The sequence below is a fragment of the Atractosteus spatula genome, chromosome 7 (assembly GCF_055471065.1).
Source record: "Atractosteus spatula isolate fAtrSpa1 chromosome 7, fAtrSpa1.hap1, whole genome shotgun sequence".
Lineage (NCBI taxonomy): Eukaryota > Metazoa > Chordata > Actinopteri > Semionotiformes > Lepisosteidae > Atractosteus > Atractosteus spatula.
In genome coordinates, this window is record NC_142712.1 from 16,532,139 (window position 1) to 16,553,550 (window position 21,412).

Consider the following 21,412-nt stretch of genomic DNA (forward strand, 5'->3'; position numbering starts at 1 on the left):
TGGAGTTCTATAGTTTAAAAAAATGGGGAGCTCTTGAGAGGTTGGTTAGAGGGAGGAAAATTGGTAGGAGGGATGGAGAGTGAATAAAGCCTATGTTATAACCTCTCTATTTGGATTTTCTTGTATTTATGTTGCGACTGATATAAATCCAGCAAAATACAAATATAGATTGAGAAGAAATAAAATGTGTTACTCAAACCCAATAGATCATGGGATTCAGTCATCACAGTATTTTCAGATATGAAGTTACAATGGCTGAACCTAGAACTATCTATAACCTTGTCCTAGATGCCCCATCAGAGCAAATCTCACAAATGCTCAAGTCTGGAAAGTAAGGTAGCTACTCTATAAATTTCACTTTCCCACTTGCAAGAAAGTTGTTGTTAAAAAAGCATCGTGTGTACACGTGTTGACCTGTTGGAACATCAAAATGAGCGCACAAGAACAGCATGGGAGGTCCCAGGACTTAACAAGTGTTAAGTTGATTATGCAGTCAGGCTGCCATCCAACATTATGAGTGGTGTTCTTTAGAGACTAGTCACTCCTGCCCTGACCATCACACTTGTGCATACTGTAGGTCTGTTGAATACACAATTAGCATATCATTGTGTACATTTGCACCACACTTGGTAATGTCTGTAAAGATGGTGTACACAAAATCTTTATTCATTGATTAAGAGGATTTTTCTCTACTACTGGAGAATCGGAATGAGATGTTGCTTTAGTCTGCATATGACACAGAGGCATTGTTATCTTGACATGCAGGGCATACTGTTTCCTTGAAGTGTTTTTGTTTCCTGATTTTCACCAGGCTAAACATTCAACTGGATAACTCACCTCATCACCTGTCCCCAATCAGCTTGCTCACTAATGAGGTGATATTACAGTCAAGACATACCTCAAGGCAGTCAAGGATAATTACTTAATCAATATGAAGCAAAAACATTTCATATCCAAAGCATATATACTTTATTTTTCTTAAAACATACACAAATAAAAAGTTATGTTTCAATGCTCAGCATATATACATATTTAAGTAAATAAGTTAATTTGTGAATTATCCACCATCTATGCTTCACAGAGGGGGAAGGCTGTTTGAGTTTTCAACACAGACATCCACTTACAGCGAATACTACTGCTTCATAAGGCTGTTGATGCCTTGTAATAAAATCCTGATGTTTGATCCCCTGAAGCATTCTTGCATCAGCATGTGGACTTGGTTGTCATCACTGAAGTTCTGAAATTGGAGGCCCTCAACTGAACAAGTGCCAACAGGCTTGGGTGGGTTTGAGTCAGCCAGTGTCCCATGAGTTAGCACTGCAACAGTGACCCCTGTGACCTCCCGGGCATCTGCAGCTTCCAATGTTAATAGTGAGAGCTGTGTCAGTCTGCTCTCTCCTGTGACGTGGTTGCAGTGTCAAAAAAGATGCCTGAAAGTGCCTAAGACACTAAATCCCTCAATCTTCTCTATGCAATACAAACATTGTAGATGTGGTTACAAAAAGAAAAAAAATTGATGGGTAATTATGATTACTACAACCCAATAATGTTAATGAATCAGAGAAAAAAATATATTCTCTTCATTATGGAAATAACAGCGCAAAGAAATACATCTTTTATACAAATGCAGAAAATAATTATAACATATCTGACTACATTGCCCTGTCCTGTTGTGCATGAGAACAGTTTTTTTTTAATCAGCGTTTTATCTTTGGTAGTCGACTTATGGTGGCCGTCTTCCTTATGGCTCCTCTCTTGGAATCTTTGTTTGTGCTCAGCAAGTTGTAGCTGCCTCTGCATAAATAGCGAAAAGAGTAAAAGAAAAGCATGTACGATGTTTTACTTACATCTCTGTGCCTCAACAACCATGAAGAAAAGAAAGGAGTGCATCCTAATTTAAAAAAATGAAATGAAACAAATGAAATTGACATTGACATATTGTAAAAAGGTAGAATGATTTCTACAGTACATATACAGTATAAATATATTTATAGCAGTGATATATTACAATAGTATTCCTTTTATGTGTATTGCAGTATTTTGGTTTCAAATGTAATACATTGTGCTAATAAAACAGCTTGAAGAACACTGCAGGAAAGCATGAAATCAGATTTAGAGTGCTTCCTGAAGGGATGCATCTCTGCTTAAATTATGCCCTTGAAATCTCTGATCATTACATGCATTAAATAAAATTTACAGAAACAATCCAAATACAGAATCATCTTTCATAACATTACATTATTCCTGCCAGAGAGCCAGACAATGTAATAAACTCAGACAGCACTCTTTCTAATGTGATCAGGTTTACAATACATTAGATCTCTGTATAGCTGTACAGAAGGCTTGTATCTGTGCATATGTCCTAGTATATTTCAATACTGATACAATAAAATCATTTATTGGAAATTTAAAATGAGTATTAATTTATCATTTGCAATTTTGTCACATTATCCCACCCTTATAAAGAAAATATCTCAAATAGGTAAAAAGGTAACAGGTGGCAATCTATATTTAGATCATTTAGGCACTTGTTTAATAATACTAAAGCACGTCTTTATAGGGACCCAAGATTCGTTCAAAACATCACAAAAGGTTTTGAGCTTTAAAAAGACTGCAGAATTACAGTGCTCTGACATTTGTCTGTTTTATAGTCTGGACTAGGTTAAAATCTATCTACACATTAAATTAGCTTGGACTACAAATTCAAATGACAAAAACACCAGCTTTCCATTAGTTAGACTGAAGACACCTCTGGTAAGCAGGAAAGCAATTAAGTACCATGATTGAAATTTGTGAATGGAATTAAGGTTCGTTTTTAATTCAGTACCATTTAGATGACTTGCACAATTTCAGTTTTATTTTCAATAAGTAGTATTCAAAAATACATTCTAAGTATACACCTATTGATTTTTGAACACAGAAAAAGTACCATACTTCACAAGCTGATTTTCCATGGTCCCGTGTGCCTGAACCATCTGCTGTTTTCTGCTTGAATCCAACACCGCAGATGCCTGAACAAAGGCCCAGAGTCTTACAACCACAACATAGGTGTCTTTAGCCATATGCAGCTAAATATGACTTTTTATAGTTCTGTTGGTTAGAACACACATTACTTTAGGTCACTTTTATAATTACCTACAAACAGACATCCTTTTAAAATGTTATTAATAATGTTAGGGAGTGTTACAGTTTTGGTTTGGGTCATAGTCAGGATTAAGTTTTCTTACATCTTTATAAAGGTCTTGCAAAAGTAATTAAGGAATTACAAAGATATTCATTTTTGAAACAAAATATTATATAGTTGAAACAAATTTCTTACTCATGCAATACCCATAATTGTTAAATGACACCGAGCTACAACACAAAATTATATATATTGGAGGAAAAATCTGATATATTTCTGTGCAGCTGTCCACGTAAACTCTTATGAATGTTTTTAACCTCTTTTCTTGGTTTTCACGACGGATATTTCTCTTGTTATTGTAATGGCACTTATTAGAATTAACCTAAAAAGATGTACAGTATATTGAAAGGAAGAAGGACAAAGAAGCAAATCATTGCAATGAACTGGAATAACACTGACAGAATTAGAGGAAACAAATGTATCTGCTCCCATTCAAAAATCGAAAAAAAATGTAGCATAATTTGCTGCAGACATACAGTATAATGAACAGTATTTTATTTGAAAAGAAAATGATATGCAACACAGAAAATGTCACGAACAAGACTTCAGCATAACCACTAATAGTGTTTAAAAAATCTAGTAAGTATATTATTATCTTTAGGATTTCATATAATTATATTATGAACAATTTCCCAATTTGTTTTTTCTCTCTTTTAAGTTTTAATTGATTCAATATCCTGCTCTGATCATAAACTGTTAAAACAATGGATCTACAGTATGTTCGCTTTTGGGCTTCACAATGGACTCGACCAGTCAGGGTGGCCACCTGAGCGTAGGCCGAGCTCTCGAATCACGGGTTCAAGCCTGAGTCTTGCCACTGGTGACCCGATAATGACTGGGATTCACCAAGCTGCAGCACACAATTGGCTGAACGCTGCCAAGGGGAGTGTGGGATAAGTTGGCCAGGGCTCTCTTGGGATACAACAGCCCCTGAGGCCTCCCAGACATGTAGTGGTGTTGGTGAGGGATGCAGGTCTTTATTTATCAGAGTTGGATTATCTGTAGGGCGCTGTGGTGCCTATCAGTTGTCCGAATGGAGGCGAGTTTGCCTGCACTTCCTCATTCCCTCCAGACTGTTGGGCTCATTTTGGCTATTCCAAATCAGATGGATGTAACAAACATATTGGCGATATTTTAGAGTCTAACTCTGTTTCAATTTGTAATGCTTTTAATCCATCTAAACTAACTGAAACAGAAATCTGAAAAGACACGAATATAGCATTTACAAAAGAACAGGAATCTGATCATCAAAGATGACAGAACTCTTCATTCACCTTTGGCTGCCTTTTATTCTCTTTTTAAGAATGAACGACAACATTAGACATTAGGAAAGCAGTGCCCCTTTGCACAGAGTGGTCTTGTGATTTGCCATGTTAACTGTATGCTATCACACAGAAAAGTTGCATGATACCTTAGTTAGTCAAACAACCACAAATATCAGTCTTGATTCTCCTTTAGTTCAATGGCTGAGTAGAAATTCCAGTGTCTGCAGATTTTACTGCACTGAGGCACTTTAATCTACAGTAACAGATGCAATGAAGTGTCCCAAAATCAGAAAGATTAATGATTGTGTAAGACAGCTGTTAAGTGAAAGGATTAAGGTCAAAGCGGTATGAGTGTGACCATAAAGGAGGCATTTCTTATTGATAGAACTTTGATAGAACTGTTTGACTTTGGTCTACTTGGTTTTAAATCACGAACAAATGTAAACATCCAAGAAAAAGCAAGGATACATTTCTAAAGCAAATGTGGTTAGGTCCACCTTTCATACTGGGCTTCCCAATGCAATTCATTATTAAACTTTCACTAATCAGTTATTGGGAATAAAAATGAAGTGAATTTTCCCAAATTAAATAATTACTAAGACAAAGCAAAATTCATTGTTTAGTTCACTGGTGTCCAGGTAATGAGAACTTGTTGCAGGGCCACAGGGTCCTTTGTTTCATGTTTGAACATATGTACTCAGTTATAATCAATGTAATTATCTGCTTCAATTATAATCAATGTAATTATGTACTCACACAGTGTATATACACGTAAAAGATGAAGGAATTCAAAACAGAGTACCACTTATCAAGCACTGCAAACCTGACAAGCAGTTTAATTAACCAAGTAACAAACAAAATGTCTAATTTGCCAAACTGAAGCTTGAGTAGAAGAAACTCCAGATGGCACTGCAGCATTCTCATAATTAAATTTGCCAGCCCTGCTTGACAACTTTGGCTACAAAAATTAGAAAGATCTTTTCAAATTCCCACCTGTGAAATTTCTGCAAGGTATGTGCGTCTCTCATCATTTGCCTTATGATAAGCCTGAAAACCAAAGGCCAGAGTTAGAACTGTTACTCTAATGAAGTAAGATTAGTGTCTTATATCTGTGACTACTAGTATTTCTACTGACAAACCATCCACTTTCCACATTGTTGCAATTATAAAGATACTGTGCAAACCTTTGCTTCCTGCTCTGTTCGAAGCATGTAATCCTTAAGCTGGCTCTGGAGGCTCTTCTTGTCATTTTCTAATTGCTTAAGCAGCTGTTTCAGTGCACCCTGCCAAAAACAAAGAAAGGCTAGCATGTTTATGCTGCACCTTTTTCATCAATGCAAATTGAGAGACAACAAACTGGTGTTGAGCGCATATGATAAAGCACCAGATCTCATAATCAAGGTTTCACATCCACCCAGTGGTTAGCTGGGTCCCACTTCTCATCTGATTCAAATCCTTGCATTTTTACTATGCTTCTAAAATGTAACATGAGAAGCAAAAATCTATTTTTTACCACCATCAATTCTTGCTTCCTAGACTTAAAAGAATCTCTCAAGCGGAAAGGTGAAGTAGTAAAATATCTGCCAGAAAGATAAATTCAACCCAATACATTTCTTTGGCATTAATGTGAAACACCTATCAAATAAAAAGTGGACATCCCTTAAAGACTGAGAAGAGGAGACACTTTTTTAAATAAAGAAGCTAAGGAGCAGTATGGAATATGGTATGCTGTCATGTTGCCGAAACAGATAGCCTGTGGTCCTCCAGAATAATGGAAGGACGAAATCCTTCTATCAAGTTCAAGTTTATTGTCGTTATACTCATATACAGGTATATGGTATAACGAAATGCTATTTAGCTAGCTCTCAGACGATAAGTAGTACAAAAAACAACAATACAATTGTATAAGAAAAGAAAAACAGAGACAACAGGCAGTGTGCAAAACAACAACAGGCAGTGTGCAAAACAACGACAGGTAACGGGTAATGTGCAAAACAACATCAGATGTGCAAAATCATACATCAACAGAACGAAATAAAGGATAGAAAGCTTTTGACATGTGAGGTAGAGGTAGATTTCAATGTGTGTTTGAGTTTTTGGTAAGAGAGAAGGCACTGTGAGGTTCATATCGTAGGTGAGAGAGGCTGGGAGTTTATTAGTTTGATAGTGCAGGGGTAAAAATTGTCTCTGAGTCTGGTAGTCCGGGCCCAAATGCTCCGGTACTGTTTTCCAGATGGTAGAGAGTCATATAGTCTGTAGCTGGGGTGTGTGGGGTCTTTGATGATGCAAACTTTCCTCAAGCACCATCTGTCATTAATGTCCTGTATGGATGGGAGGGCAACCCCAGTGATGGACTGGGCAGTTTTCACCACCCGCTGTAGGGCTTTGCGGTCAGCAATACTGCAGTTGCCATACCACACTGTGATGCAACCTGTCAGTGTGCTTTCTGTAGTGCATCTGTAAAAGTTAGTGAGGATCTGGGGACATATCTTAGCCTTCTTTAACCGTCTTAGTATCAGTAGACAGTATCAGTTAGCTACTAGAAAACAAACAAGCAAGAATAGTCCTCCAATTTGTCAGGCTGTTTTCTGTTTGTGTAGGTTGTCCAGGGGAAGCTGTTCCATATGTTAATTTTAACTTGCATATCTTTTTGTTTTCTTCATGGTACTCAACTAACTTCATACAAGATGTATGCATAATTTATTAATGCTTTGTGTCTGCCTATCAAAACTGATTTTTGATTTCTTTCTTCGGCACTCTAAAATCTTTGCAACTGTATGGTTTTGGTGTAGTTCTAATTCCTCAGTTGAACGGATTGTTTCACACAGCTGTCTCAGCAACCAACTGACTTTAATCCTCAACTTTTAATAGCAGATGCTTTCTGCATCGAGGACAGATTTAAAATTACTGTGCTGTACTGACCATTAAATGACTGTTACTGAAAATAAAATTTGTTCAGCTTTGTACTGCTGGTGTCTGCAAATCTACTAAGCTTTGGGAGGGAAGAATGATTAAATATGAAATATGGCAGCCTTACTCATAGAACACAGAAGGGATGGAGGTGGGCAGTAGGTGTAGAAATAAAATATGATGTACTGTACATATTCTTACGTCGAGTAGCATTTTTAGATGGAAAAATGTATTTATAGGTTACCCTATCTTAATCTGTGAAATATTGAGAAAATAAAATCGCATATAGAGTTCTTGAAGTCTTCTTTTAGCAAACTTAAATGTTGCTTTAGATTTTTTCCCTCATTTATTATGTTTAAAGAGGGTTACTCTTGCAGATCCTGGCTCATCACCGTCTTCAGTCACAGGAATCTTCTTCCATCTCCTTCTCTCTCTCTCTCCATGTGATATTTGGTCTTCATCTTCCCACTTCTTCCTGGTAGCGCCATTCTGGTAAATTCTTTCCGTCTCCTTTGACCATACCATCAGCTATATCACCCTGCAACTCACAACTGACAACCCACTGAAGCTCAGCTGGTATGAGCCTGGTCAGTACCTGGATGGGAGACCTCCTGGGAAAAACTAAGGTTGGTGCTGGAAGAGCTATTAGTGGGGCCAGTAGGGGGTGCTCACCCTGCAGTCTGTGTGGTTCCTAATGCCCCAGTATAGTGACGGGGACAGCGCCATCCTTCAGATGAGATGTAAAACTGAAGTCCTGACTCTCTGTGGTCATCAAAAATCCCAGGGCATTTTTCAAAAAGAATAGGGGCGTTACCCTGGTGTCCTGGCCAAAATTCTCCCTGATCTTTATCAATTATGGCCTCCTAATAATCCCCATCTATGAATTGGTTTCATCACTCTGTTCACTTCAAAACAGATACCCGGTGTGTAGTGAGCATACTGGCGCACTATGGCTGCCGTCGCATCATCCAGGTGGGGCTACACATTGTTGGTGGTGGAGGGGAGTCCCCATTACCTGTAAAGCGCTTTGAGTGGAGTGTCCAGAAAAGCGCTATATAAATGTAAGAAATTATTATAAAATTATGAATTATTATGAAGAGTCTTCACTCCTGTACTTTCCACTGGCTGATGATGTAAACGCTACTCACTTTGTCTATCTTGATCGTCTCACATACCTATCAGAGCATTCTCAACCGTGTCACATACAGTTTCCTTTCTTAGGTTTTCTAAGGGACACTGTCTCTATTCCAAATATCTTGTAAATTAAAAGCAAAAGTCTTATATAGATAGTCTGATATGGATACTCTCCTGTTGCAGAACATTCCTATCGAGTTTCCAAGTCATCTTCCCTACTGATTAGATTTATATACTGAAAAAAAGTGTTATATGAGTTTTGCTTGCAGAATGCTTTTCCTTTTCCATACAGCTGAAATGCTTAGATACTTAAATCAAGATGTACAGTACTAAAGTTAAGGTAAGAGCTCTTTAAATGCTCATCCTGGATTTTGTTATAAAAGTTTATGTACCAACATGTACTGTGCATTTTGATTTCTTTCTTCTCTTTCATAAGAGCAACTGAACTTTTGTTTGAAACGATGTCTGACTTACTGATGCAAAGAAGACTAAAAATATATATTCCACTAAATATTTCTTTATTCTTTTTCACAATTTATTCAATAGAATTATGTATCTTGTTCTCCCGGTGAAGGAATAACCGAAATCACTGAATTTATTACATCTGCTTACACAGCAGAATATGTTATTTTCTAAAATATAAAAACACTTTAGAAGAAAGAGTCTCTATATGAACTGCAGTATTACAACTTAAAATATCATACTCACCAAGGGCATCTCATCGTATGTTCGTATGGAGGAAAACCTGTCTGCAGAAAAAATAATTTGAGATTAATTTGAGAATCAAATCACAAAATGAGATTAAGTGTTCTATTTCTCCTTCAATATTAAACAGTGCCAACTGTCTTTGCAATTTCATTTTCTCTGGGAGACATTTGGGGAGCACTCCTCTGTCAGGTTATCTTTTCACAATGGGGTAATACACGCAATACAGTCAAACCCAGTTCTCTGATGACTTACAAAGGCATACAGTGGTGTACGGAAGGCAAAGAAAATCCCACCTAAAGCCAGCAACTCTCCTCTGTTTTAATAACAATTGCTTACACTTATATAGCACTTTTCTGGACACTCCACTCAAAGCGCTTAACAGGTAATGGGGACTCCCCTCCACAACCACCAATGTGCAGCATACACCTGGATGATGCTATGGCAGCCATAGTGCACCAGAATGCTCACCACACATCAGCTATCAGTGGGGAGGAGAGCAGAGTAATGAAGCCAATTCAAGATGGGGATTATTAGGAGGCCATGATTGGTAAGGGCCAATGGGAAATTTGGCCAGGGGTTACACCCCTACTCTTTTCGAGAAACGCCCTCGGATTTTTAATGACCACAGAGTGTCAGGACCTCAGTTTTACGTCTCATCCGAAGGACGGCGCCTGTTTTCTGTATAGTGTCCCCGTCACTATACTGGAGGATTAGGACCCACATGGACCGCAGGGTTTAGCGCCCCCTGCTGGCTCCACTAACACCTCTTCCAGCAGCAACCTTAGTTTTTCCCAGGAGGTCTCCCATCCAGGTACTGACCAGGCTCACACTGCTGGGCTTCAGTGGGTTGCCAGTTGTGAGTTGCAGAGTGATATGGCTGCTGGCCATATTATATAACAAACATCCATACCAGCCTTTATTATCTGGCTTTATTTACCTGGGACAATGGGGCTCATTTTATCGTGGGTGCTGAAGTATCAGTGTATCAGTCTGATTCTTGTTGCTCCCATGTTAATGAGTGTTATCATAAACCACTGCTATTACACTTCCAATAGCTGTTTAAGTTGAGAAATGCAATGCAATCATACGTGGACAAAATTATATTTAAAACTAAGAGTCCTGTAACATTTAGATCTCTTACAGATGCAGCCATTCAAAATGCGTGAGGTATTTCGCGGCATACCCCGGTGGGCGTGTCACAGTATCACGCGGTATGACGCAGTTAACGTGGTGTCACGTGGTTAACTATCCGGCGTCGCCTTGTAAAACCGCCAGGGGGAGCTTAACCTCTCATGTACAGCATTTGAGCCTTTAATTTTGAACTGTGTATTACAGCATGTTAATCATCAGTCATTAAAATGTTGGTTTATTTTAATGAAAGCAAGATTGCTCAGTTGGACAAAAGTACACAGCCTACCTTTATCATAAATATTTATGCATCAAAGCCTTTACTGAAGATATTACTAATAGTATTAATAATGGATGACTTTAGACAAGCTGTATACTCAAAGTATAATTTCTTTAGCACATTTGTACAAGCACTTGGAATCTGTCCAAGCCATACTTTGTCAGGCATTTTGTTTTACTTCAACGGGCATAAAAACTTCCTAGCTTTTAACAGGGCGTTTCATAATTTCTAACTACGAAAATGATTTAAAATGCGACACTTATCATTCAACTAGAGCTTAAAATATCACAAGGATCCTCAAGAGCACAGCAAAGAGTGTATTAAAAGACACTTGTATTTATCAACGCTTTCTTTTCCGTATACCAGATTTTATGGAACCACTTCAGAGGGGTGTCAGCCAGTCAGATTCCAGGATTCGGCACTTTAAAGGAAAAATACACACCGGTATTCCATTTCTCCCTAACGATTTTAAGCATCGAAGTATTTAACTAGCATGTGAAATAGCGTGTGAAAAAGTGGTAGTTTTAAGCTTTTCTGCTAATATAATATGGAATCGATATTGATTTAAATCGTGTTCTGATTTAAATCGCAAACGCGTGTTTAATTATATGTGTTTTTTAATCATAATCAGGCTAATGCAACATAAATTGATACAGTATCTTTGTCTTCTAAGCATCTTAATAAACTTTCAGCATAGCTTTCTACCCGTCAAGATTTATATTTCTTGGGATTTTGGGATCAAACGTGGAAGGATTAGATTATAATCGTTTTTATTTGTCAAATACGTGATTGTATTTCTGAATGTTATGTGACACCTACAGTAGTTCACTGCTTTAAATACATCGAATTAAGAAAGTTATGTGTAGCACTTTAGATCTTTTTTCTGAACCAGGGAAAATCTGATCATGTTTCTCTATAACAATAATAAAAAAAACTTTATTTTACATATCGCCTTTAAAAGTGGCATCTCAAAGCAATACAGTAGATCGAAAAACAGTTAAAAGGGACCAGATTAAATACCAGACAATCGCAAACGCATTTTCAATAAAATTATTTTATTCATTCAGCAGTTTGTGAGAGGAACATCCAGCAGGGAGAGACACACACACCGGTTTTCATTGACAAAATTGTTTTTTTTCAATTCCTTTTGTCTAACAGGAATGTTTTGTTTGTGGACAAACTGTTAGACAAGAGGAAAAGACCGCCTCCTCCTACGAAGCATTAATCGCGTATCTAAGGAAAATTGCAGTATACCTTTGTTCATGCACATCATTATACAGTACAGTATCTCAATTTGTATTTCGATAAAAAAAATCGTTTGCCCAGCCACTACTGTTGTTATTGTTTTTATCCTGTAAAGCGTTTTCTTTTTCTGCGTTTTCCATTTCCTTTTTCTGATCACTCGCTTTCTGGATACACATCTCACCTGTCCTGTTCTTTGTTTTCCTGGTTTGCTGATTATGCCTGCTGCGGTCCACTCCTACCCTCACACCTAAAGAATACTATTTTAAATTTCTTGGCGCAGTTCATTAACCCTTGTATGTGCTGTCCGCGCCCAAAATGCAATTAAAAAAAAGTAAAAAACCGCGCTCAAAATGCAATTTAGAGCTTAATAAGATACACTCCACAGGCAAAATTAAAGACAAAATTAAAGACGATTAAAATCTGTAATCTTTCCACTTGTACTGTGAGTCATCGGACAGTTTCTGCTTTGTGTAAGGATGGTGAGAAAGCTGTGTTCAATGTATTTAAGGGACTCAGAAGTAAAAGAAGATGCTTCATATTGCGTGACTAATTTTAAAAACCAAGTTATAAATGCAGACGCTCCCTCGGTGCCGCGCCGGGTGTAAATATCAAAGTATACATTCCCAACAAGAATTGTACCCATCTGTCAAACAAATAAAACACCTTGAATTGAATTGAGGGAGAGATGGGGGTAGTGGGACAGAGATACTGTAGACAGACTCAAGGCAAATAAGATACTTATGGGTACGCAGGCATTCACGACAGCAACATACGAAACGTTTGCACGTACTGTATAGTTAAGTTATTACTTGGTTTTCAAAGTGCAACGAAATACAATATTGTTGTTGCTGCTGTTCTGGTTGTTTTTATCCCGTAAAGCGTTTTGAGAAGCCACCTTTAAAGGCGATATATACTGTAAAACCACTGATTCTTATGGAATGTGCTCCGCAGGAGATTCAAATTTTTATTTATTTATTTTTTAATCGCGTATCTTAGGAAATCTCAGTATAACTTTGTTCATGAACAGTGGCATGTTACATTATCATTCGTTTTTTTAACAAGGCTCGCCAGCTAATGTGAATCGAAACCTGTCTTGCTAGCTTTTAAAGTCGTGCATGTGTAAACTGTACTAGAGGGCATGCAAGTTACTCTGCCCCTTTCAGCGGCAGGGAGTCCCTCTGCTGCAACACACAGCAGACAGAACGGGAGACTATTGCCTTTCATATCTGACACCAGTGAAGTAAAAGGGGTGTCTAAAGGGGTGATTTTAGACCACATTTTAGTTACTTTATTTTGTTTACTTTTAACATTTCTGTAATTTACAGTAGATGTCACAATAGAAGCCCGAAGCCTATTATACTCAGTCTAGCCTTGGATCCTCTGAGTCCCTTGACTCAGTTATTGCATATTAATTTCTTGAGATACGCGATTCCATATTATATTCCCTTTTAATCAAATTCTAAAAGTATGCTTGTTGACTCCGGTATCGCGTTACTTAAAGACTTCGATGCTTAAAATGTTTAGGGAGAAATGGAATACTGGTGTGTATGTTTTCTTTAAAGTACCGAGACCAGCCATATACTGAACGTTTAAGTTCCAAAATTAATATCGTTTATGGACTTCACACGCGTTGCAGTATGCTCCTATTCTTTTTATGCTCAGGCACTAAAATCTCCCTTCTGCTTTGTGTAAGGATGGTATCAAGAGCAATCTTAAGTGGTGAGAAAGCTGTGTTCAATGTATTTAAGGGACTCAAAAGTAAAAGAAGATGCTTCATATTGCTTGACTAATTTTAAAAACCAAGTTATAAATGCAGACGCTCCCTCGGTGCCGCGCCGGGTGTAAATATCAAAGTATACATTCCCAACAAGAATTGTACCCATCTGTCATGCAAATAAAACACCTTGAATTGAATTGAGGGAGAGGTGGGGGTAGTGGGACAGAGATACTGTAGACAGACTCAAGGCAAATAAGATACTTATGGGTACGCAGACATTCACGACAGCAACATACGAAACGTTTGCACGTACTGTATAGTTAAGTTATTACTTGGTTTTCAAAGTGCAACGAAATACAATATTGTTGTTGCTGCTGTTCTGGTTGTTTTTATCCCGTAAAGCGTTTTGAGAAGCCACCTTTAAAGGCGATATATACTGTAAAACCACTGATTCTTATGGAATGTGTTCCGCGGGAGATTCAAATTTTTATTTATTTATTTTTTAATCGCGTATCTTAGGAAATCTCAGTATAACTTTGTTCATGAACAGTGGCATGTTACATTATCATTCGTTTTTTTAACAAGGCTCGCCAGCTAATGTGAATCGAAACCTGTCTTGCTAGCTTTTAAAGTCGTGCATGTGTAAACTGTACTAGAGGGCATGCAAGTTACTCTGCCCCTTTCAGCGGCAGGGAGTCCCTCTGCTGCAACACACAGCAGACAGAACGGGAGACTATTGCCTTTCATATCTGACACCAGTGAAGTAAAAGGGGTGTCTAAAGGGGTGATTTTAGACCACATTTTAGTTACTTTATTTTGTTTACTTTTAACATTTCTGTAATTTACAGTAGATGTCACAATAGAAGCCCGAAGCCTATTATACTCAGTCTAGCCTTGGATCCTCTGAGTCCCTTGACTCAGTTATTGCATATTAATTTCTTGAGATACGCGATTCCATATTATATTCCCTTTTAATCAAATTCTAAAAGTATGCTTGTTGACTCCGGTATCGCGTTACTTAAAGACTTCGATGCTTAAAATGTTTAGGGAGAAATGGAATACTGGTGTGTATGTTTTCTTTAAAGTACCGAGACCAGCCATATACTGAACGTTTAAGTTCCAAAATTAATATCGTTTATGGACTTCACACGCGTTGCAGTATGCTCCTATTCTTTTTATGCTCAGGCACTAAAATCTCCCTTCTGCTTTGTGTAAGGATGGTATCAAGAGCAATCTTAAGTGGTGAGAAAGCTGTGTTCAATGTATTTAAGGGACTCAAAAGTAAATGAAGATGCTTCATATTGCTTGACTAATTTTAAAAACCAAGTTATAAATGCAGACGCTCCCTCGGTGCCGCGCCGGGTGTAAATATCAAAGTATACATTCCCAACAAGAATTGTACCCATCTGTCATGCAAATAAAACACCTTGAATTGAATTGAGGGAGAGATGGGGGTAGTGGGACAGAGATACTGTAGACAGACTCAAGGCAAATAAGATACTTATGGGTACGCAGACATTCACGACAGCAACATACGAAACGTTTGCACGTACTGTATAGTTAAGTTATTACTTGGTTTTCAAAGTGCAACGAAATACAATATTGTTGTTGCTGCTGTTCTGGTTGTTTTTATCCCGTAAAGCGTTTTGAGAAGCCACCTTTAAAGGCGATATATACTGTAAAACCACTGATTCTTATGGAATGTGTTCCGCGGGAGATTCAAATTTTTATTTATTTATTTTTTAATCGCGTATCTTAGGAAATCTCAGTATAACTTTGTTCATGAACAGTGGCATGTTACATTATCATTCGTTTTTTTAACAAGGCTCGCCAGCTAATGTGAATCGAAACCTGTCTTGCTAGCTTTTAAAGTCGTGCATGTGTAAACTGTACTAGAGGGCATGCAAGTTACTCTGCCCCTTTCAGCGGCAGGGAGTCCCTCTGCTGCAACACACAGCAGACAGAACGGGAGACTATTGCCTTTCATATCTGACACCAGTGAAGTAAAAGGGGTGTCTAAAGGGGTGATTTTAGACCACATTTTAGTTACTTTATTTTGGTTACTTTTAACATTTCTGTAATTTACAGTAGATGTCACAATAGAAGCCCGAAGCCTATTATACTCAGTCTAGCCTTGGATCCTCTGAGTCCCTTGACTCAGTTATTGCATATTAATTTCTTGAGATACGCGATTCCATATTATATTCCCTTTTAATCAAATTCTAAAAGTATGCTTGTTGACTCCGGTATCGCGTTACTTAAAGACTTCGATGCTTAAAATGTTTAGGGAGAAATGGAATACTGGTGTGTATGTTTTCTTTAAAGTACCGAGACCAGCCATATACTGAACGTTTAAGTTCCAAAATTAATATCGTTTATGGACTTCACACGCGTTGCAGTATGCTCCTATTCTTTTTATGCTCAGGCACTAAAATCTCCCTTCTGCTTTGTGTAAGGATGGTATCAAGAGCAATCTTAAGTGGTGAGAAAGCTGTGTTCAATGTATTTAAGGGACTCAAAAGTAAAAGAAGATGCTTCATATTGCTTGACTAATTTTAAAAACCAAGTTATAAATGCAGACGCTCCCTCGGTGCGCTGCTCTGGTGCGCCGGCTGTTACACAGTGCCTGTCTGCCGTAAGCGTTACAATATACATACCCAACACTGCTTGTACCCATCTGTCATGCAAATAAAACACCTTGAATTGAATTGAATTGAGGGGAGAGGGGGGGAATACTAAAGCCAATACTGGCTCAATACCCTCAATGGGCTTTGACGTGCTAATGCGTTGGTTTAACAGTCCGGGTGTGGCAGGCTTCCAATGTCAACTCGACTCGATTGGAAGACAATGAACGTATTTTAGCCCTAAATGAATTAATAGCAAACATGGTTTACATAAAATACATTTTTCCAAGAAAGTTTATAATAATACGATCTATAGTTGAAATCTGAGCCTACTTTAAAAATAAAGGAAAAGCATTTTCAGAGAGTAATCATGCTGTGTTTATGTAGAAAAAGCGATTAGGTTTACGAGCAATCTAATTACCTATTCGCTTAAAACGCTATTAAAAATTTACTCTGTTGCACACACACACACAATAGAAGCAGGCACCGCTGTCAGAAGGGAAGATATGTTCAAAATATCGCAAATATCGATCATGTTGCGATATTTTGAAATATAAAAGTCAATTGATTGTCCATAATATCGCTATTCTATTTTTTCGAAGAAATGTTTGTTAAAAGAAAAGACCAGCACCAGCTGGATTCGAAAACACAACCTGTCAGCTGGTAGTCACGTCTACAAGACAGCTCACATGAACAGGCAGGCGAAACAGCCCTACACAGCCCTGTCGCAGCACACGAATACCATTATTAAATTCTTTAGATACGCGATTCCATATTATATTCCCTTTTAATCAAATTCTAAAAGTATGCTTGTTGACTCCGGTATCGCGTTAGTTAAAGACTTCGAAGCTTAAAATGTTTAGGGAGAAATGGAATACTGGTGTGTATTTTTTTCTTTAAAGTACCAAGACCAGCTATACACTGTATGTTTATGTTCCAAAATTAATATCGTTTATGACCTTCACACGCGTTACAGTATGCTCCTATTCTTTTTATGCTCAGCTACTAAGATTTCCCTTCAGTGGTAAAATTCAATACCTACAACGGGCACAGCAAAGACGTTTACTGTCTTTCTACGACAGACCAACGGACCACGAGTGCCCCTGTCGGTCAACCAATCACGTACTGCGGTGCCCCGCGTCATCTTGCTTCATACTGAGCGACGTCACCTGCGGTACGTGTCTGTAACGCGCACTTTGAATGGCTGCATCTGTAGCTCCTTTGTGTGTCCTTTCTGCGTTCAGTGACCGAAGCAATGGTAGTTCCCTTATTCTTTCAGCAACTTAGAATACATTTCAGCAAATTAGAACATATTCCTTGCTGTCTTTGTGCTCTTCATCTACACCGTTTTTGTACTTCCTTCTTCATAACACTCCCCTAAGCCTCTTGCTTTTTTTTTTGGTTAAAACAAGGATGACAAAAATCTGTATCCATTACATAGTGTAGACCACTCAACAGCAGCATGTTGTAATCATCAGTGCCCTACAACAGAGGGTGTGAACAGGTATCAAATTATTCATGCCACCTTTCTTTGTTTCTCCACATGAGTGAGACAATAGGGTCGTGAAACAACACTGCTAAGGAAGAACTGCCTCCTGGAGAGTGGCAGCTTGCCCTCGAGTGCTTTATAGCTTGTGGACCAGTCCACAAAACGGTCTGTTCCTCACCGACAGGATTACCCCGTATCTCTTCCAGCTTCTCTTGCAGAAGAGCAATTTGCCTTTCGAGCTGCCTGTTTAGCTCCTCCTGCGTATCATGTCTGGTTTTCCACTCATTTCCTGGATGTAAGGGTTAAAGCAAAAAAAAAAAGTTATAGGGACTTTTCCGATTTATCTAGAACAGCAGCAGTTTCTAACCTATGGTGTATGGTGGTCCAGGAAGCTACACAGGCGGGGGGTTATGAAAAGAAAAATGGGATCTGGAAACAGATTTTCAGCTAAAGCTCATGCCATTCTATTTATGAAGTCAGAGAAACCCACCATCTCAATACGTTAACTTGAAACACTGTATGTATGTTAACACACAGGCACTGCAATGCTTCACAGATGTATTTTGTTGCGATGATGAATATGAATTTAACCTAATTTAAGGCATGTACATTGCAAATGCTTGCAAATATTTGGCAATTGAAAAGATATTTGCACACTTGTAAAGGTTAGGAACCGCTGTTCTGGAGACGCGTGTCAGGTTACCATGAGCAATTCAACTAATATCTATCTTGCTCTATCCTTCAGCGCAGATTTAAAATTAGGTCCTTATGTGAGCAAGACTATATTTCAAAGTTTGAAAGATGAGTTACTTTTACATGTTAAATATATTTCGCTTTGTAATTTACATTTGTTATTTTTAGTTTGTGAAAGTTGCTCAATTAACTCAAACATCTCAGTAACAGTTCCCTGCAGAAACATGCTATGACAGACTCCTAAGGGTATGTGTGGATAATAATAGTAACCCAATTCTTGGACCACTCTCGGTCAGCTTTACAGGTACACTATGTGTAAATTTGTGTTAGTTAAGCTTAAAGTGAGGACAGTATCAATAAACTGACGTGAACAAACTTTGAAACATGGTCAGGTAAGATGCACTTAACATTTAGTTCGGTTTTATTGCATGTTTGCTACCCTTTACTTCCTTTTTACATACAGTAATATTGAAGCAGTTATTAGATTCTGCGTACAGTATATTTACTAATATGCATATTAAATGAAGTCTTCAGTTTTCCTCACATAATGTCTTATATTGTCTCCTTTGCAAGGCTTGCTTTAATTTGCATCATTTATTTAGTAGGTGTCATATTACCAGGTTAAAATTTTATTTTTATATATTTACAAGTCTGCAGTTCATTTCTAAAGTCCACTGTCCAAAAACAAATCTCCTTCCACATCACTTAATTATCACCCCACCTGCCAACTTTAAATGGAATGGCTTATTAAAAAAAGTGTTGATGCAGGAGGAAATGTGTAAATTTATACAGTGTCAAGGAACAAAGGGTGTTTCATTATTGAGACAGGGGTGGTATTGTGGCACTGATACTAAAATAAAACCCAGCATGATACAAGCTGTTTAATACCTTCTGCTTCTTTATTTATCTGTGCAAATGTTCAGTCTTACTTGATGCACTTTAAGATTTTACTTCTTCAGTTTATGAATGATGAACGATGAACTATGATTCTGCACAGTGAAGAATTACAAAAAAAAAGTCTGTTAACGAGGAAATCATCCAGAAAATTACCTTCGTCTTCTACACAGGCCAGTCTCTTCTCCAAGTTCATCACGGTAGTGCTAAGTTCAGAAACTGAGTCTTCTAGCATTTCCCTGAATTCCAAAAATTCAAGGAAATTACAGTGGGTTACTTTGAATATGGTGGTTATTTGCGCTGTCGTGTTTAAATAATATTATAGCTGCATTTTAAAGTTTTCTGGGTAAACCGAAGCTTCGACTGAAACAATTCGATCATTCATTCAAGATCGGGGCTGTAAGTGATGATCGATCACTACCGAGTTTTACACAGATAATGTCATTACTGAAACTTCACAACAGTGCCCGAGAAATCCATCATATCCATGTGAACTCTATTTGGATTTGTAGTCTCTTTTTTAACTTATTCCTTGTTATTTATTTAACTGGTTATACACAACAGTTACGTCCAGGAAAATACAGTTTTGCATCATTTAATCTGTAATCTGAAAAGGACATGGCATTTTGCTAACTCTCAGAAGAAGTGAGGGACGAAAAACTCTCAACGGTGAGCTTGCAATGAAACGACACTCGAAGTGCTCATCTTAATTTTAATTTACATCTTAATGCAAACGAGCTCTGGAAAAGCAACTCACTTCATCTGCTTCTCTTGCTCAAGTTCAAACCGTAATCGAGGAGCATCGTAGTTAACAAACTCAAACTCCTCCATTTTCAGACACATGAATAGCAGAAACCAGGGTTTTGTTGAAGTCGTTTCCAAGGAGATCTGCTCTTCCGGCACATGACCGGCTGAGTCTGCGCTTTGAAAATTACCGCGGACTTCTGTAGTGGAGGTATAAGGATTGCCGTAGAGCAGTTTCACTACTTTTAGAGTCATTTGGCTTCAAAATTGACCCCGTCGCCTGCTGCAAACTGTGGATTAAAAAATGGATGCGATTTCGGTGGAAACGAAGATTGAATATACTGGTCTTCTGGAACTAATGGGTAGTTTATAATATCCTGTTAAGTATTTGCATCATTTGTTGTTGTTATTATTATGGAGAATGTCTTTAACAAAGGTAGAGTTACATCAGACAACGTTAAATGTTTTATGTCAGGTCAAAGAGAAGCGCTCAGTTTGTTGCATTGTTGTATGCAACCTTTTTTGTACTTTCATAGATTAGGCCTAATTATTTGCCTTCACTGTTAGTATAATAATAGTATCATGCAAAAACGGGGATTTAACGCTAAATAAACGTTCTGAGTACGAGAGACCATCCGTTGTGAGCAATCTTAATTACCTTTTCCATTTTTGAACGAATGATACTCTGTCTAGTTACCTAATGCATTTTGGTATCGTTTTATATCTACACCTTTTATTAATTGGCCCTATTTGATTTATCGATTTTAAATTAAATGTATTAAATTACATTAATTAAATTAAATTAAATGTTGTAGTAGTTGAATGTTTTGATCGCTTAGTAAAGTCATACGGTACACGTTCATGATTATTCTGAAGCAACTCCAGTCTCTCGCTAGATGGTGCAGTAAGGCAATAAATGCATAACAACCCCTTTTTCGTTAATGAAAATGAGATTCAGGCGAGATCCGAGGACTGGCGTCCGTCCATTAGTATTGTTTTGCCTTGCGCTTTATGGAACCAGGATAACGGTTTCCACGATCCTCTCCAAGAATAAGTTTATTTATGAAAATGGCTGGACATACATATTCGCTATACACTTTGTATACAAAATAAATTATGGGTATGCATGCTTATTGACTTTTCGTCCAATCCCAACGCTGTAGGAAACCTAACTCTTCTGTTCTAATTAAGATTTTTATTTAAATATTTTGGTGTTATAAACGCTAAAGGCAAAATTAGATTTTTTTGATTTACCTGTTCCTCTGAGCCATTGTTATACGTTGAGCGCTAATTAATATTCTTTCAATAATATAAACATGCATGCGGTATATGATGTATGTCTACGTTCAATCCTTTTCAATTTATTTACCCAAATTGATAGCTGATGGCCATAGAAC

General features: G+C 37.7%; 1 protein-coding gene across 1 annotated transcript; it reads right to left on the reverse strand.

Annotated features, from left to right (window-relative positions):
- Positions 1-945: 945 nt before the first annotated feature.
- Positions 946-19,504, reverse strand: ccdc169 (coiled-coil domain containing 169). The gene is made up of 6 exons (XM_088921475.1): positions 19,428-19,504; positions 17,863-17,973; positions 9,202-9,242; positions 5,634-5,732; positions 5,443-5,496; positions 946-3,011 (listed from the first exon to the last, which is right to left on the reverse strand). The coding sequence occupies exons 1-6, from the start codon at positions 19,465-19,467 to the stop codon at positions 2,901-2,903; spliced, it is 456 nt and encodes a 151-aa protein (XP_088777601.1). The 5' UTR covers positions 19,468-19,504; the 3' UTR covers positions 946-2,900.
- Between the last annotated feature and the right edge of the window lie 1,908 nt (positions 19,505-21,412).

Bases quoted from the DNA above. Each gene is read 5' to 3' on its own strand.
- ccdc169 (XM_088921475.1), bottom strand. From the start codon at position 19,467: ATGAACTTGGAGAAGAGACTGGCCTGTGTAGAAGACGAAG. The intron at 17,974-19,427 runs GTAATTTTCTGG...CCTTACATCCAG, and splicing joins GGCCTGTGTAGAAGACGAAG to GAAATGAGTGGAAAACCAGA. The intron at 3,012-5,442 runs GTGGGAATTTGA...GCCTTTGTTCAG, and splicing joins ACCTTGCAGAAATTTCACAG to GCATCTGCGGTGTTGGATTC.